Below are 10,524 nucleotides of genomic sequence, written 5' to 3'. Positions count from 1 at the left end.
ACACACACATCCAAGGAGATAATGGTCCATCCTTTAACCTTTCTAGTGTTCTGCATTTTTTCAATTAAATTGCTCTAATGTTTCATCAGTAGGCCCGCCCTGGTACACCTAACTACCTTATTGGCCATGAACCAACCTGACTGACTAAAAGTTACTCTCTCCCTCCCATAATATAAGAGCGTTTGACACTAATATAAGAGCGTATTTGACACTACACGTGTGAATCATCCTACATAAGTATGATAGTATCAGCCGTGTATTGTAGGATAGATACGGATACCCCCTTCTTCAACCAAATATGGTATGTGTCTGATTATCACATCACTCAATTGTGCCATATTTTGCCAATCAATTTTGACATTCAAAGTACCCCCTGTTGTAACACTTTTGAGCCATTTCAGCCACGTTTCACTAAATCCTCGATTCTCTATGAAATGAAAAAGAAAATTCCAATTGATGTTGTCGTACATTTTTGCAAAGTTCAATGTCTATAGTATACCTTACTATTTTTACAAAATGGGTCAGTATAAAAGCATGTGAGTAAATTGGGCAAACCTTCAATCCGCACATCATCTTTTGTCACTGAGTAAATAGTATGTTTTTATTGCCACTCATTTGCTACCCTTTGAAAGCACGCTGTTTTGTTGTCGCCCTCCAATAGCCACTTCTTGCTACGCAGTTGAAACCAATAGTATTCATTTTTCTCATAAAGCTTAGCCAATCCAGTTTGTATTTCCCTCTACGTGCAAGTTGCTCTCTGCTAATTACTCTCGTCTCCTCCTCTAGATTTTATAATTCATTCTGTAACTTCTTGTTCAGAACTATAGAATTTCTCCTCTTTTGTTTGTCCCCCATAAATGTAAACATTTTTGGGCTTCCTATAATTTGAAAATAAAAGCTATCCAGCGGGCTTACATTTCTGATAGGCTCGTTACAAAGTGTTTCCACTCTATCAGAAACTCAGGCTGCTTTGTCTAACTTTTATCATATCGAAATTCGTTTGATCCCTCATCAGTGACTAAACAGTATATTTCCAATCAATTGATGATTCCGTTGCATCTCTTCTTGCTGTATGTTCGATCAATTGATGTTCCCACTATATTTAATTTCACCATTGATCTAGATAGATAGAGGCAGGACATTATTGAATCACAATTTACTGTCACCACATGCATAGATTAATATCTCTTTAACTGAAGTGAAATCTCCTGCTACTACATGCAGCTCGGATCCCCGCCATGTGTTTCACGGACAAGCCGACGAAGCCTGGTGTTACTAAACCCAGGCGTAGTATGCAGATCTTTTCAGTTAAAGTTGAGGAAATATATGGGGATTTACGTTGGCCGTTGGATGTGTTTGGCATCGTTGCTGTGAGGGATGACCTGGATCACCATCGCAATATTATCTTTGAGCGCAAAAGGGATAACTGTCAAACTCTCAACGAGGAGGTTCTTATTTCTTACATTCATTATGTCTTATTTGTTTCTAGCTGTGCAACAAAGCCTTTTTTAATTACTCCCTTTAGTGTTGCCGTATTATATGTACCATGTGTCTGTTATGGTTTTTACTTCACAACCCCTGGTATATGTTTGATACTATCATACTAGTATTGTCTTTTACTGTACTTCATGAGAAATGGCTGCAAGATGTTTTAGAAACATTGCAAGGTATTGGAAAGCAAATGTTGCAGACATTACTTACGCTAATATGCTTTGAGCTATATGTGCAGACCTCAACCATTATAGTTCCTTCTTATATGTTACGCTAACGCATTTAGGCTAATGTTTCCTGCCATCATTTGTCTATGCACCTCACATTGTATTATTGTCAATGCATGGTGACATTTTCTCCTGATTGTGCTGCTCAAAATTTACTTATTAGTTTAAATTTGCTCTTTTAGTTTGAATGGTTCAGAAATATTTAAACATCCTTGCTAACCAAATTAAGTGTATTGGCATTGTGTTCATCCTCAGTTCTTTGTTGTTGTGCCCACAGATTTTCTAGTTTAAGACAATATATTATCACTATAAATTAAGTTACAGTTGATGACCAGCTCTCCCTTTTTCTTATACCAATATTCGAGATATTCTCATTGTTTACTCAAATTGGTGGTTGTTGCATGCAGGATCCATATTTAGTATTAACAGGTCCTGCCCGTGCTCCTCTGACTCTTTTTGGGCCTATGCATTTCGATATCACGCTGAAAGTGAAATGCAGCAATGAGTTAGAGGACAAAGATCTAAGCCTGCTAGGCTTTCGCTACGAGTGCTGCGAATCGATCAATTATCAAGCCAGTAAGGGAGAGCCTACCGTCAGTTCATGCGTGAGCAGCCAAAAACATAGAAGCAAGCTGAGCACATTGGAGCTGACTTGTGGTATTGTAGTCTCATCCATTGAGGCCACAATCAGTGTGCGTATTGTCGACGGGTCATGGCCAGATGGATTCAGCGGGCGGTTCTTTGCCTCGACTGCTAGCGTCAGTCACATGAGGGTGTTACTGCTCAATATTGGAGATGAGGATACGCCTGTTGTTGCCACTGATGGCACCATTGAGCTGTCACGACGCGTGGTTTCTGTTGAAAGCTTTGGGGAGCTGAGAGTGAATGCAGCAGGTTGGCTAGGCAGCCAGCAGATTGACCGTGAGGTGTTCTTTCAACCATTGAAATCGGGTAGAAGCTCTCGTTCGCTGAAGGTTGGCTCGTGTGAAATGGAAGTTACCGTTGCCTGGTCCCTTTTTCCGTTATGTTATCCCAATATTTCTTCACCCAAGAATGGGTGAGGCCGATAGTAGCTGCTGTCTAACTATAATAACTTAGCCACAGTTCTTTAATGAACTTTGTGAGGCTTTTGCTAGCAGGAACTTGTCTGGCCTATGCGATATGTTTTATGTAGTCAGATATATTATGTACTCCCTCTGTAAACTTTTACAGGACGTTGTAGATCACTGCTTTAGTGATCTTAAACGTCTTATAAAAGTGTACAGAGGTAGTACTATGGTTGTTGCTTCTGAAATGGCGTGTTATGAGTCGTGTTTTGTGCTAATTAATGATGATGGTAATCGAATATCTTTGAATGTTGTTGCATGTGAGGATAAGTTAGATTTGCTGTTTTAAACAACTGTTTAAATATTATGCTTGAACATTCTCAGGGTGGCATTTACAGGTTAGAAATACAAAATGTCCTGTATACTATAAATAGTATTACCTCCGTTCCCAAATATAAGTCTTTTTAGAGATTTCAACAAGTGATTGAGTGAATCTACACTCTAAAATATGTATATATACATATGTATGTTGTAGTCCATTTAAAATGTCTAAAAAGACTTATATTTAGGAACGGAGGGAGTATGTGTTAATTGTACTGGATTAATGTGTGTATGCAAATGAACCTTTCTTTTGCAGGTCTTGCACTTGCTTATGTTCAAATATGTACTATAAACTATGTGTTAATTGTACCGAATTAATGTGAGTGTATGCAAATGAACCTTATTCTTCCCGACCTTGCACTTGCTTATGTTCTTGGATCCATCCTGGGGCAAAGCAGACGGTGTTGTGCCGCCCGCCTCGGTCCGTGACCACTGAATGACGATGTTTTAGGATCTATAAGTATGTCGAGAAGGTGAATAGGCTACCAGTTGCCTCTGGATGCACAATACCCTGGTCGCCTCTCGATGCACAATACCCCGTTTTGGTCATATTGTGTACCCTTACCCTAGTCGGTCCACCCTAGATGTCGGTTATTCGCCCAACCTAGGGGCAATACTTTTGCTACACCTCGCGCATCAAGCAAACCATGCACAAAGAGATATCATGTGTGGAGGAGTGATCACAATGTTGGCCAACTCCTTTGGCCTCAACTACAATCATCTCCGCCCCATTGTCGGCAACATCGTTGTTACATCTGTGTTCTTACTAGCGCTGATATGGTCGTAGTTCGTAATGGCCGTCATTGTATCAAAATTCCTGGAGTGGTGTACTTGTTACTCACACCTATGTCTAACCGTTTCTCCATTGAGAATGGACAATTGCATTATGTTGCACAGGAAAGAGATGCAACATTTGACCAAGAAGGGCCAGAACCTAAACAAGTAGATGAAGAAGAATTCGCCACCGACGAAGAGGAAGAGCAGCCCCAACAAGACTACACCACCTACGTGGACCTCAACAACCTTCAAGGCTCTATCCAAGATATGAGCAACCTCGCATTGTCCCTGAGAGGCACTTAAGCTCGAGGAGCTTCAAAACACTCGTGTTGGTTTGTTCCAACATTTTTCTTTTTATTTGCTTTTGCTTTTTTGCCTTTTGCAATTTTTTGGTTGCAAGATAGTTTTCAAAAACCCCAAAACCAAAAATAGAATAAGCTTTGCTTTGCTCTTGTTCTTTATTTAGCCCCTTGGAGTTTGTTTGCATTTTATTTTTAGAGGAGTTGGTCTATGCCAGGACAATGAGGAATGCAAGATCAAGGAAGAGAAGTGTGTAAATTTGCAACCATGAAGGTATGTCCTACGACCCCCGTCTTTTGCACTTGAATACTTAGAGTAGATGTAGTGGTTGTATGTGAGACATGTGCAGATGGGAGTAAGTCTTAATAGTTGATACAAAGGTTTTGCTCTAATAGCTGAAATAATTTTGTAGCCTTTGTTTTCTTTAGCTTAGACAACCAAGACTTGCCGTGGGATAGTTTTTAAGTGAAATGTTATTAACCAAGTATAACTATGCACAAGAGAAAGTCTCTCAAGACTTGGTAGTTGAGAAATTGTAGTGAAAGTAATGTTTAATCATGCTCAATCCCATGTTGCTAATTTTAATAGACTTGATAGCACTTGTGGATTAAATTCTCTAGAGGAACTTAGTTGAAAGGTGTGAGATTATGCCAAAAATTTGTGTTGTATATATCAACATGGTGTTACAGCCTCCGGCTGGTGCCATGGCCTTTGCTACTATAAATGCGTTTACATGTGTAAATGTGACCTTGTCACCCTTCTTGATGTTATGTTGAGGACTCCGCTGGCCAATGAACGATCCATCAAGAGCGACAACTTGGATTTCAACTATGAGTTTGTTACCGTACGTAGTGGCAACACCACAAACGAATATTATTCAACTTTCTCTTGAGCGGGTGTGTATGTGGTAAATAAAGGGGATAGATCAAAAGAGCTCGAAAGAGGCATTATTGCTAAAGGTCCATAGTTCCCAAACATTAAGCCACATCGATAACCTATGCATGATCACTTATTTGGCATAATCTCCTTCATGTGTCAATCAAAGTTCCAACAAACAATGATTGAAACAAAGTGTTTAAGAGCCTAGAAGAGGAGACACTTGTGGGGGTACTCATGAGCACTTGAACATTATATTTTGCTACATGTTTTCTACTCCCTAACTTATGTTTTCATGGCTCTATCTAAAGAAACTTTTCCATGCATTCCCAGCAAGCAAGTGTTGTCTAGATTATTGTAAAGTTGTTTTATCTAATAGATCAGAAACTTTATGTTGATTATCTTTGCTTCATTAACACTTGCTCTATAACCATACCACCGCTATATCTATGATAAGTTTTCAGGTCAAGAAGCGGAGGACTATCTAGGCATATCGATCGTAAGTGAACTAGAACCTTCTTGTTATTTCGGGTTAAACAACTGGGTTCCTTATGCTTCGGATTTCTCTCTATGTTGCTCGAGGAAGATCAAGTTTAAGCTTGGGGGAGTTGATGAGTGATATTTTTACACTCATTTCAACCTTGTTTAAACTGAGATATTTCATTAGAAGAGAGATATTTGCTTCGGTGTTGTCACTAATGGCTAATAAGTGCAAGGGATACCAGAAATCTTCTCTTTGATATTTTTCCACAGGAAATGGGCTAACAGGGGAAGAAATCATGTGGGAGAAAGGGAAGGAAGGTAAATGGAGAGTCACCAGGAGGCCGCCAGAGTCATAGATGAAGTTCCATGCGACCGCGTGCGGTCGCATGAGCGGTCATTTGGCGTGGAAACCGAGGCAGGTCGTCCACCCGAACAAATTTTATAAAGTATCCCAGTCGAAATGTAAACATGAGAGCATTGGGGAGAACGTCGAGCACAGCCATAATCTCTTCATCATCATCTTCATCCACAAACCCTAGCGGCCGCCATTTTCATCTCCATAGCCATCTCCACCACCATGGTGCTCTCTCATCTAGTTCATACTTGTAGTCGTGCATCGCAAAAGGCATCCATTGTAAGACATATTGCGATCAAATCTCAAGATGTGTTCTTCAATGTTTTCTTCTCCTGATCTGATCTCCTTGTGTGAGTAGATTGATAAGGTATGGGGTGAGGCATGAGCCTTGGAACCTCAATATTTGGTGAAGGGGTCAATGGGTGTCTTTGACATAACGTCTCGTATGTGTGAAATAAAATTGTTTCGTGAAGTGTCTCTTGTCTTGTCTGCGATCTTCATTCCCGCAGGTACCCAGGATCATGGAGATTGAGCACCAGTGAGGCTAGGAGCAAGGGGAACGTGGAGTGTTATACCGAACACCGATGACAATAAGGTTTAGTAGGGTAACATATGGATCGTAACCTTGGGGATTCATGAGGTGTAGTCATGTAACATCCCAATTTTCAATTTGAATGTTATACATAGGTCATCATATGCATATCATATTTTATTTGCATTTTGGTTGAGATCCTAGAAATCTTAAGCAACTCAAGGACCCAAGGAAAGAGTTGGGGATTTCATAAATTTTCATATTTGAATTTTTCTCAAATTTGAAAAGAGGATCATTTTGATTCTAATATTTTTCTCTCCAATTATTTTCAATATTAAAAATAAAAGAGGGAAGATAATATGACTTCTTCAAAAAGAGAGGAATATTGGAGGAAATTTTTTAAAATCAAATAAATATTTTATTTGAATTAGAAAAATATGCATTTTTGAAAATTGCATTTTTAGGCCAGAAAAATGTTCACTTTGTTCTAAATATTAGGATTAGGCGATGAAAATTGTTTTTGGCATTTTTAGATTTTTTGTATTTTATTAGGATTTCATTCGGGCGGAATATTTTAAAAAAATGTTAGCCGACCGAGCCAGGCCAGCTAGCGGCCCAGCTCGCGGCCGAGCCAGGCCGCAGCCCAGCGGCCCACCCCGGTCGTCCCCGACCCCGAGCTGGAGTCCAGCGCCTCCACGCGCCGCCGGCCGCCGCCGTCTCCGCCCCGGATTCCTCTCCACCGCCTCGACCTCGCCCCTCCTCCAAGTCTCCTCCTCCCCCTTTATATAGCCCGGACCCCGGTCTCGTTTCCCTCGAAACCCGAGCCACCGGAGCCCGCAGCCGCCGCCACACCCTCGCCGGAGTTGCCACCGCCGCCGAGCTTCACCGCCGTCGCCCCGCTCCGCCCCGCCACTCCCGACCGATGCCGCCCCCTCCATCCTGACTGCCGAGCTGCGCCGAGCCCCCTGACGCCCTCGCCGCCGCCGGAGACCCACCGGAGCCGCCGCCCTGTCGACGTCCGAGCCGCCGCTGCCGTCTTGCCGGATTTTCACCGGTTTTAGGTATAAAACTATTCGGTTTTTTGGTTTACATTTTTTCGGTTTTCGATTTAGAACGGTTTTTTTCGAGTTTGCTAATTAGCGAGCGTTCGCTCGAACGTCTCTGTTAGTGAACGTATTCACTCGTTTGTCCCTGATAGCGAACTTTCATTTGATGGTCTTTTTCTTTTATTTTATTTTCGGCCAGGGACCTATCCGTGATTATTTTTATCACAGATTAGCCCCTGATCTTTAAACCCTCGCAACTTTTCGCTCGTTCATCCAAATCCAATGAAACCAATGCCAAAATCTTCATCTCGGACCGCTCTTTCTAGTTAACCAACTTGAACATGATTTTGACAATTTAAAATTTGATTGCAAGTAGATTTGAATTTGAACTTCTTTTGACCGTAGTTTGAGTTTTGTAACTCCGATTTGATTGATTCTTTTTGCAAAATCAAAGCTCTTCAGTTGAACTTCAATTTGGATCTTTCCTCTTAAGTTTTACCCTTACATCTATTGCTTGAGTGCTTATGTATGTTATTGTTTGTTTGCGATAGAGTTTCCGGAGTGCGAAGCGTGCTACTACAAGTCACTAGGGTTTTCCGATCGTCAGCAAGGCAAATAACACTTTGATCATACCCCTTTATTACCTAGTTTTTATGCATTAGTTTCAAACCCTCAAACATTGCATGAGTAGGAACTGTTTAACATGTGGGTATTGGGAAGTAGTTGTTGAGGTAGTACCTATTGCCCTTTTCATTCAAACCCTGGGAGTTACTTCTACGTTATGCTTATACTGCTATGCTATGCTCGTAGACGTGGTTTGGTTTGAGTGTTTCATGACAGTTGTGAGTATTATTATGAACTAAGGGTTTATTTAAGGTGGCTACTTTAACACACCTCTGGGTGGATTGTTTGTGGGCACTTGGGGTAATCCAGTGTTGTCCAAGGAGATCCCGGGGAATCTGTGTGATCATCCTATGGTCTGCCACCCAGGCTCAAAGGGATCATAAAATTATTCATGCTAGAAACTTCCGTGTGCAGCCACAAGCCATCATGGGCTCTAGCATAGTTGAGTATGTTGTGTGACCTCTTTCAATGGTAAACTAGCAGATGTAGGGGATGTAGGTGGTACGGTTTACCCGTCGAAAGGGCTAATGCTTCTGAAAGACCGTGTCTCGGTCATCCGTTTCTCAAACATCATGCAGTGCGAGAAATCAAACGGAGGAAATCGAGTCTTGTGGGGAAAAGTGTGCAAACCTCTACAGAGTGTACAAACTAATCATGGTTAGCCGTGTCCCCAGTTATGGATGTCTTGAGTATCTGGTGCTTGAATTATTATGTTGATCTCATCACTTTACTTAATTAGTTTGTTGGGTTAATGATTATTAATTTGGGATTGAGATGGGGTTACCATTCTCAATGTTTTCAACAAAATTTGTAGTTAAATAAAATATATTCCTTTGTTGTAGGGAAAAACTAGCTTTCTGCAAAAATAACCATAGAGCCTCCACCAAACAAATATGCATATAGTTATAGCTACTACTTGTTCATTGCTCTACAGTGTTATTCTGCCAGCATATTCCATGTGCTGACCCTTTTCGGGCTGCAACGTGTTATGTTGCAGACTTTTTAGACGAAGAGTAAGGTGCGCTATGCCGTTGGAGTTGATGGACTCATTTTACCTTCGAAGCCTTCCGTTGTTATCTTCATTAGATGGCCTTCAGCCATATTATTGTAATAAGTACTCTCTTTTGAGATATTCGATGTAATAAGTGTGTGATTGAACTCTGTTATAAATCCTTCAAGTACTGTGTGTGTCAGCATTACCAATCCAGGGATGACACTTATGCACAGAGATTTGATCGTTTGAGGTCAGATCGCTACAAGTTTAAACACCCAAAGCTTTTGTGTGATATTATTATCTTAATTATCGAGGTAACCCCGCAAGACGGATAGGGCCTGTGTTAGGACAACTGATTCTTGATGCAGGACTTGTGCCGGTGAAGATGTTATTTGGACACATCCCCCACTCCGATACAAAGCAAGCACATCTTGATGGGTGACTCCCCGAGCACAAACTAATATCATTTTTTATCCCAACACCAATACATGGTTGTAAGCATTAGGTCCTCATTCACGTACCTTCTTTTTATTATGAGTGTTTGAATCACAATTTGCTTGTTGATTCGGTCAAAAGTTGGATTTGAAACTTTGGCACAAGCTTGCTAGAGACCATTGATTCAAGGGAATCTTCCCCTCATGGGTTCGATACCCAGTTTCACCTATGAGGAAATAGGTGTGGGATACACTTTCTTGTTCCAATACCGGATCAATAAAAAGGAGATATCACCGATCCATTTAAACATGAGAAGGTAAAAACTGTAGATAATGGGATCAAGCTTTCAAGTAAGAAAGTTGTTCAAGAGCACAATGATAATATTCTTGAGGGAGAAAATTCCATGGAAGCTACAATGAAGATGCCAAGCACTGGAGGGCAGCAACAAAATTGAATGATCGATGCAAGAAAACCCAAAGAAAACAAAGGACGAAATAAGCACAAACATAAGAAATCCAAAGTTACTTTTGTAGATAAATATCAAAATAAGAGTGAAGAGAGAAATGCTTATTGGCCAAGTAATTCAAAAGCATCAAGATCACCCCTAGGCGCAAATCTAGGGACTGGTATTGGCAAAAGGAGAATTTTAAGCATCATATTTGTATCCTCCTTTCGGGCCACCAAATGCCAATGTTAGGATGCATACCTATGGTAATTCTTATCCATATCCATCATGGGACATGTATGATACACGAGCACATTCTTCATCTTATTTTAGACTATGTCACCAACATTATGCAGCTCCAAGAAGGTCAACATTTGATGAACAATCACGTGTCAAAGACTGTTTTAATCATAAGGAATTGGTCCAGAGCTCAAGGAATAAGAAAGACGTGGTCAAGCAAGTTTACCGTGTTAAAAGAAATGGTCGTAGGAGTGCTACTTCAGATTTGATAT

At 40.8% G+C, this 10,524-nt stretch overlaps 1 protein-coding gene across 1 annotated transcript in view; it reads left to right on the top strand.

Moving 5' to 3' along the window:
• Window positions 1–2,880, top strand: part of LOC119310525 — a 4,635-nt gene extending 1,755 nt beyond the window's left edge. The window contains exons 2-3 of the mRNA XM_037586268.1: window positions 1,225–1,448; window positions 2,126–2,880. Coding sequence (XP_037442165.1) covers window positions 1,225–1,448; window positions 2,126–2,779 — 878 coding nt within the window. The 3' untranslated portion in view covers window positions 2,780–2,880. The remainder of the gene's footprint in view (window positions 1–1,224; window positions 1,449–2,125) is intronic.
• The last annotated feature ends 7,644 nt before the right edge of the window (window positions 2,881–10,524 follow it).

Source organism: Triticum dicoccoides, chromosome 1A (genome assembly GCF_002162155.2).
Source record: "Triticum dicoccoides isolate Atlit2015 ecotype Zavitan chromosome 1A, WEW_v2.0, whole genome shotgun sequence".
NCBI lineage: Eukaryota > Viridiplantae > Streptophyta > Magnoliopsida > Poales > Poaceae > Triticum > Triticum dicoccoides.
Note: the sequence above shows the minus strand (reverse complement) of the source record. Positions and strands in the feature narration are given on the sequence as shown.